Here is an 8,370-nt window from a genome sequence, read left to right on the forward strand (position 1 = left end):
TGCGGTTGGACCTCCTATAACAAAACAAAGTAGTTTTTCCGCTCATGAAAATTCAATCGTGAAAGAGCCCTTGCGGCCCAAACATCCAACATCTTGCGTTTCTGAAACTTCATTCACAGAGATGTTCTTGTGTTTCGAACGTTCTGCGCCAAATGAAGTTCTCCAACATATTTGAAAAATTTAACTGCTAGGAAGAATGCAAAGAAAGAAGAAAGTTCGTGCGCGTTAATTAACTACTGGGAGTGCCGAACTGGAAAATGTTTGGCTCGAGCTGATCACGTACAGTTCGAATGCAGCGAGGTGTGTGCGTCATGACTAAGAAAAGAGTATTTCACCTTCCAGCGCCACTTAACTCAGTCAGTCAGCCGGTTAATGATCGTCTGAACTTATTATATGTTGAAGTATTAAAAAATGTTGAATTCACTTTTAAATCTAACAAATAGAAAAGCCTTGACTGTGCTCTGTTCTGTTATAAAGCACGCAGGAAGCGGCTAGAGCACGAAAGAAGTGTAGGGAGAAACACGAGACGTAGTCGAGTGTTTTTTCCCAATTCTTGAGTGCTCTAGCCGCTTCCTAAGTGCTTTATAACAGAACAGGGCACAGTCAAGGCTTCTCTATTTGTTTTATAATAAAGAATCCGTTAAGTTACCCAAGCATTACTTTCAATTCTCAAAACAAACTTTATTTCCAAAGCGAACAACAGTGTCGTCAGCATGCTCTATACTCTCATAAAGCACGCTTCAATAAGCCAATCAGAATCCCTGTTAGAATGGTTCAAATAATCTGATTGGCTGTACAAGACTAAAGCTGTCAAAAGTGTCAAACCATCAAAGTTCACATTCTACGATAGTTTACAAACTAAAATAGTACGGCAAGTCGAATTTAACACTTTTTCCTGAAGTTTTTAAGTCTCTTATACAGAATCTTGAAGTGAAATTTTCAGTGAAGTTCAGCCGAATTATGGCTCATAAAAACACGCGAGTTTTTTCACATGAAAAGGTAGAAAACAAACTGTTCAAAGCGAGTGTTTTTTGAATGAACGACAGCCGAATTGACCGGAACATGAAGATCACTCGTGATGACAGCGCCGCAAAACTCGGCTGCAGTGACTGATGTGACTTTCCACTCAACGTATCGGAAAGGATATCAGAGCAAGCTCTTATTTTTTCACTCGAAGGGTGGCCGATGTAGTTTCTGAGGCTTGCTTTACTGTGATGACCGGAGATCGCTATGATGAGCGAGCCGCGATGAACTTCAGTATGATCATATTCGCTCAGACACCGTCATGATTAGTATGAATTTTAACAATTATGCCAGTTTGGTTAAATTTTTCATCATTTTTGTTTTGTTCTGTTTTGCTTTGAACACTGAACTTTACATACTATACGAGTGTTAGCTGTGTTTGATTTTTATTACCGTACGTAAGCTTGCAATCTAACTGAGCGTGAAAATCTTTAAAACTCGGAATGTTTATTTTGTTTTTCCTTTGAGGATTTTCGTATCTGCTCACGTTTTAATAACGTAAATTACGGCGCCTGGTATGTTTACAAATCTTTGTTTGATTCTTCTGTTATTACTTGCCGGCTCGCTTCAGTTCCAAAATTTCACTTTCAATTATCGAAAAGAGCTAAAAGAAGTCCCGGAAAAGCTCGAACATAGTACAATTGGCAGATGGCGTGACAGCTTTAGCTCAGCTCTATGCTCTATACTCTCACAGAGTACGCTCTTTCAACCAATGACAGCGCGCGTTATATCCGAACTTTATTATAAATAGAACACGATCATATACGTGCACACTGAACAACTACAGCAATGAAAAACTTTTCCTTCTTTCCTCTGTGAAATTTTTTATCCTCGTTCTAGTCAAATTATTTAAGAAACTGACCCTTCAAACTAGACAGGAAATTGACATTTAATTGCTCGGATATCCGGCCTCCAAGCTCGTTAGCGTTTACGTGGTTCTTTATCAACGTAGGTATGGTTGATGTAATCAGATCAAGCTGCGTATTAAGCTATGAAACAAAATCATTGTATAAGTTACGATTTAATTAAGGGTAATTTTATAAACTGTGGTGCTGCTTCGGTGGGGGATATAACAAGATAATTTGATTCGACTGGACTGGTCTGGTTTATTATTAAATCACATCGCAGTAAAATACTGAATTGCGTAATTATTTACAAGCTACTAATATACAATTATAAATATAATGGCTTAAAGTTCTATTAAAAGGGGTTCTCATTCATCTCAAACTTGAGTTGGTTACAGCCGCACACTTCACGAAAAACGAATTAGTAAAACGCTTTGTCTTGGCTGCTGGTACATTGTACGTTCTTTGGCGCCTGAAATTATAATGAGGGCTGTAGGCTTCAGGAATTAGGTGATGTAGTTTACTGTCCTGATTCTCGCTGATTGATCTAAATAAAGACTTTGTAATCTCTTCGTGGTGTTCCCTGATAGAGGTCAAACAGGCGCGCTCCAACGCTTCCCTGTACGGCATTCTAGGAAAAATACACGCCAGAGCTCTTTTCTGAACACTCTCTAACTCCGACTGTAAATATTCCATCAACTGTAACGAGTTTCTAGAGTTGACGTCATTCGCTTTGATGAAGGACAACGCTCAAAATGTCAGTTTTAAAGACTCTTTACGGTGGTAGGTTTGCATTTCCAACTCATTTGAAAAAAAAAATCTTACGATTTATTGGCTGGATGTTCAGTAGAGCTTTGCGGCTCCGATATACCCAATGCCTGTTCACGTCAGAAGGGCCAATTTTACCATGGAGCATTTCTTTAAAGATGCCAGCTGCTATATCTTCATGAGAAAGTATTCAAAGCCACTGAGGTGAAACAAGTTCATATATGGAAAAAAAACAGAAAGATGGCAAAACTTGGAGAAACATGTCATGCAAACGAGCCTTGTATATGAGGTTTCAGTAACTAACGTCAGTTTGCATATATAAACAATGACCATTAACTGGACCGTAACCGAATGAATCAAATAGATGTTACACATGGTCAAAGGGCGTTTATATAACTTTTCGTCTTTCAAAGTCTGGCGGCCCGACTACAACTCCACTCACTAGGAAATTTCTTATTGTGATATTATGATATCCTGGCTTTACCCTTGTAGCAATCTGGTGAGAGCTCCCATCCGCACGTAGGCTATCTGAATACCTTTAGATGTGATGATACATATAGCACTCGTGACCAGCAATTTATTATTACTTTGCGCATTGTATGTGGGCAGTATTCTCAGTGTTGTTTTCCCTAAACCCTCTATCTTATCAAGAGAGGATCTTTGACCCCACTTCGTGTAAAACATGCATCATCCGGTTACTCCCAGATCTCGTTTACTGCTGGAGTCCGTACCAATCATTAACAGGTGGTAAAAACATAACATACCAATTTTAATGTTTTCTGTTATGTTCGCTCAACTAATTCTTTCGTGGAATTCTTTCCTCGTTCTAGACAAATTATTTAAGTAACTGACCCTTCAAACGAGAGAGGCAATTGATGGTGATGACGTCAGAGCGATCGCTAATCGCTCTGACGAAGGGCTAACGCTCGAAACGTCAGCTTTTTTACCCTTTACGGTGGCTAATTCACGTTTTCAACCCAGTTGTTAACACTAAATTACCTGAATGCAATTACAGACTGATGGATGAATTCGGAAATTAAGACGAGGTGTAAACCCACAAGGACACTAGATTACTTTAATGAAGGACCATCAATTCTTTTGACCGAAAGCCGTTAGATATTGAAATATAAAAAAGATAAAAACGTCACTAGACCATTATAACTATAAATTTGCATATTTTTATCATTTAAATTCCTTATCAGTAGAACCTAATGACAGGAGATAAGTAGGAGAGCGTTAGGCGATACTCAAATCATTTCAGAGAGGATCTGGTGAGAGCTCCCATTCGTGCATAGGCTATCTTGATACCTTTAGATGTGATGATACATAAAGCACTCGTGACCAGCAATTTATCATTACTTTGTGAATTGTATGTGGGCAGTCTTCTCAGTGTTGTTTTCCCTAAACCCTCTATCTTATCAAGAGAGGATCTTTGACCCCACTTCGTGTAAAACATGCATCATCCGGTTACTCCCAGATCTCGTTTACTGCTGGAGTCCGTACCAATCATTAACAGGTGGTAAAAACATAACATACCAATTTTAATGTTTTCTGTTATGTTCGCTCAACTAATTCTTTCGTGGAATTCTTTCCTCGTTCTAGACAAATTATTTAAGTAACTGACCCTTCAAACGAGAGAGGAAATTGAATGTGATGCTACATTTAACAGCTCGGATTTCCGGCCATTAAACTTGTTAGCATCTACGTAGTTCTTTATCAACGTAGGTATGATTGATGTATTTACGTCAGAAGGGCCAATTTTACCATGGAGCATTATTTTGAAGGTGCCAGCTGCTATATCTTCACGAGAAATTATTCGCAACCACTGAGGTGAAAAAAGTTCATATATGCAAAAAAAAAACAGAAAGGTAGCAAAACTTGGAGAAACATGTCATGCAAACGAGCCTTACAGATGAGGTTTCAGTAAGGGCCAGTTCGCACTACGCGAAATTTTGTTTGTTTAGCAAAAAAATCTGTCAACGCGAAATCGTTTTCAATGCGAACGATTTGTTTGACCCATCAAAATTTTCGCAAGTGCCATCAAACTTCAAAGATACCGTCAACTAGCTTTGGAGGTCTACAATTTTTCGTCGGACGAGAAAATCTATAGTTCCTTGACAGATACCCTTCAACTGGTCATCATATTTCGTAATTGATACCAGGCTAAATGGTATTATGTACGAGTGTCTTCTCTCTGAACGTAGCCTCTCAAGAGTGTTAGTAAGTTGTCGAATGACTCTCTCCACATTTTCAAGTTTCTACGGAAAAAGGCCTCAGGGAAGTTACGCTGGTGCATGTGAAAACGACGGCGGCGTCGACGTCTGTTGAGCAGCTGAGTTAACGTCTCCATGATCCGTAAAAGCCGAATCCTTCCCAACAAAACCAGAATTAATTATTGACTAGTCACAGTCAGGTTTTGTATGGCAAGCAAACAGCAAAGAAAGGCTATTAAAACATATCGTGGGGGTATTTTGCTTTGCGATCAGTCTTTGACTGGAAACGACTTAAAAGGAAAAGCATTGTGCATCTGTGCGCAAGTCTGTATCTGTATTTCCGTCTGAGCGTACATCTTGTTTAAATCTTCTATCTCCTTATTTTCCTCGCCACTTAGAGATTTGATGCTTATTCCAGCGTGGATGTGCTATCGTTTGGACTCTGGTGCTTAAGCTTCCCAGTGGCTGGCCAGGTTACGGTGATTTCGTAGAATAGCCTCTTTACCGTGGTTTGGAAGGTCGTCAAATAACTACCACATCGTTGTGGTGAATTGCCCGAATGACGCAGACGCCGGGCCTCTTGCAGAACAAGGCTGCTGCACAAAAAGAGGTTCCCTCTACAACATTTCCAAATTATAAATAATCATTTTTCGTCGTCAAGCATGTTGATGGCAGAAATACTCATTTGGGAAGACATAATTTCTCGCACAATCTGTTATGATGTCTGTTAGAAAAAAAATACGATTAGATAGGGCCAACTTTAAATGGTATGCCTTTTACTGGCACACATATCCCATGGATATGAACTGAATGCAATTACAAATGAATAAAGGGGTAAGTTTCTAAAGAAACTGTGGTGCTGCGTCGGTGGGAGAGTATAGCAGGTAATTTAGTGTTAACAACTGGGTTGAAAACGTAAATTAGCCACCGTAAAGGGTAAAAAAGCCGACGTTTCGAGCGTTAGCCCTTCGTCAGAGCGATCGCTAATCGCTCTGACGAAGGGCTAACGCTCGAAACGTCAGCTTTTTTACCCTTTACGGTGGCTAATTCACGTTTTCAACCCAGTTGTTAACACTAAATTACCTGAATGCAATTACAGACTGATGGATGAATTCGGAAATTAAGACGAGGTGTAAACCCACAAGGACACTAGATTACTTTAATGAAGGACCATCAATTCTTTTGACCGAAAGCCGTTAGATATTGAAATATAAAAAAGATAAAAACGTCACTAGACCATTATAACTATAAATTTGCATATTTTTATCATTTAAATTCCTTATCAGTAGAACCTAATGACAGGAGATAAGTAGGAGAGCGTTAGGCGATACTCAAATCATTTCAGAGAGGATCTGGTGAGAGCTCCCATTCGTGCATAGGCTATCTTGATACCTTTAGATGTGATGATACATAAAGCACTCGTGACCAGCAATTTATCATTACTTTGTGAATTGTATGTGGGCAGTCTTCTCAGTGTTGTTTTCCCTAAACCCTCTATCTTATCAAGAGAGGATCTTTGACCCCACTTCGTGTAAAACATGCATCATCCGGTTACTCCCAGATCTCGTTTACTCCTGGAATCAGACTAATCATTAACAGGTGATAAGAACGTAACATACCAATAGTTATGTTCTCTGTTATGTTCGCTCAACTAATTCTTTCGTTAAATCTTTTATCTTCGTCCTGGTCAAATTACTTAAGTAACTGACCCTTCAAACTAGACAAGAATTGAATGTGATGCTACATTTAACATCTCGGATTTCCGGCCATCAAACTTTTTAGCATTTACGTAGTTCTTAATCAACATAGGTATGATTGATGTATTCACGTCAGAAGGGCCAATTTTACCATGGAGCATTACTTTAAAGGTACCATATGCAAAAAAAGCAGAAAGGTAGCAAAACTTGGAGAAACATGTCATGCAGACGAGCCTTGTAGATGAGGTTTCAGTAACTTACGTCACTTTGCATAAATAATGACTGTTTACCGGACCGTAACCGAACGAAGCAGATAGATGTTATACATGGTTAAAGGCTGTTTATATAACTTTTCGTCTTTCAAAGTCTGGCGGTCCGACTACAACTCCACTCACTAGGAAATTTCCGTTGCAAACTGTTCTGACTGTGATAGTATGGTATCCTGGCTTTACCCTTGTAGCAACAGTATCCAACCGAGTTTGTCCATAGATCGACTTTGTGTTAATATAAATCGTTTTGTTCTTCTCCTCATCCAGCCTTACCTCGGCCTTTCCGCCATTGCCAGACGTTCGTGTCAAAATTATTACAGACCTGGTGTTGTAAGAGGAGCTAACAGAGGGAACATAAAAACGAAACTTTATACTACTGTAACGCCGCCACGTTCCCCACCCCCCCTGTGCATCTGTTCGCATGTCTGTATTTGTATTTCCGTCTGAGCTTCTTTCATCACGGAAACTACCGTATGGTGAAAATCCATCGTTCTGTGTGATTTGAATTTGGATATTGGGGCGATGAAGATCTTTGAAAATATTTGGTGTCATCCTGGTCCAGCAAAGCGGTTGTTTCAGAACTTCAGTGTCTCGTTTTAGTGATAACAATTCTGGTAAAGGCGCAAAGCGATAGGTAATGTTTCCATTGCTTAGGTCATTCAAAACCTGATCAAAAACCCCGCGAATATAGTCAATCATTAACATAGAAATAAGTGCATGGGCCTTGATACCAATATGAAGGCCATCAGAGCCGGCCATATTAGTGACGACCGCTGTCCATTTATCGTCTTCCTTGCGGCACAGTACTTCCTTCAAACTAAAAGAGGTTATACCGTAGTGTCGCGCCACTTCGGTTTGGCCAAAATTTTCTAAGTTAATGCATCTTGGGTTTACAACTTTTTTGGTATTTGGGTCTACACCGAGGCCGCTGACGAGGTTTACGTATAGAATCGCGGGGACCGAAGGATATAGGAGCACTTGACGAGTCAATTGTTCAAAAGCTTCAGCTTTTCCTCTCATGTTGAAATTAATAGAAGCATCAATGAATGCGAGGTCGATTGTTTGATTTTCTGGGATAAAGGTCTTGTAGCAAAAGGCGAAGAAGTAACTCCCAGTTCCTCCAATAGTAACCTCGTAACTTTTCATGAACGACTTTGTGACCTTACCAATCGTTTTGTTCCACCAATCTGCGAAAACTTTGAAAAACAATCCGTCTAAACTTTTTTCATCTGTTCCCAATTTTCCCCCCGCACTATTTGAGCCTCCGATGACTGCAACATTGATTTGCTGACCCTTCACCGCTTTTATGAGCACGTTCTTCAAACGGACAGGATTTCCAGGTCGAATGGCTTTCGACATCAATTCACCGTTAAGTTTCAAGTCGCCCATTTCTCTCCACCTCGAGCGGTAATTCCATTGCTGAAATGGATCTTTCTCTAATTCCGCATATAATTCCGTCTGTACACGCCGTGAAATTTTCGAGCCGAATTGAACAAAGTTTTCATGTTTAATACTGTTACTCAGGTTTTCCTTCCAAGGCAATGAATGATTTTTA

General features: G+C 39.7%; 1 protein-coding gene across 1 annotated transcript; it reads right to left on the minus strand.

Moving 5' to 3' along the window:
- Positions 1 to 6,774: 6,774 nt before the first annotated feature.
- Positions 6,775 to 8,342, minus strand: LOC131778294 (uncharacterized). Its single transcript, XM_059094703.2, has one exon. It carries the CDS (start codon positions 8,202 to 8,204, stop codon positions 6,888 to 6,890), a length of 1,317 nt encoding a protein of 438 aa, XP_058950686.2. The 5' UTR covers positions 8,205 to 8,342; the 3' UTR covers positions 6,775 to 6,887.
- Positions 8,343 to 8,370: the final 28 nt, after the last annotated feature.

The sequence above is a fragment of the Pocillopora verrucosa genome, chromosome 14 (genome assembly GCF_036669915.1).
Source record: "Pocillopora verrucosa isolate sample1 chromosome 14, ASM3666991v2, whole genome shotgun sequence".
NCBI classification, from domain to species: domain Eukaryota; kingdom Metazoa; phylum Cnidaria; class Anthozoa; order Scleractinia; family Pocilloporidae; genus Pocillopora; species Pocillopora verrucosa.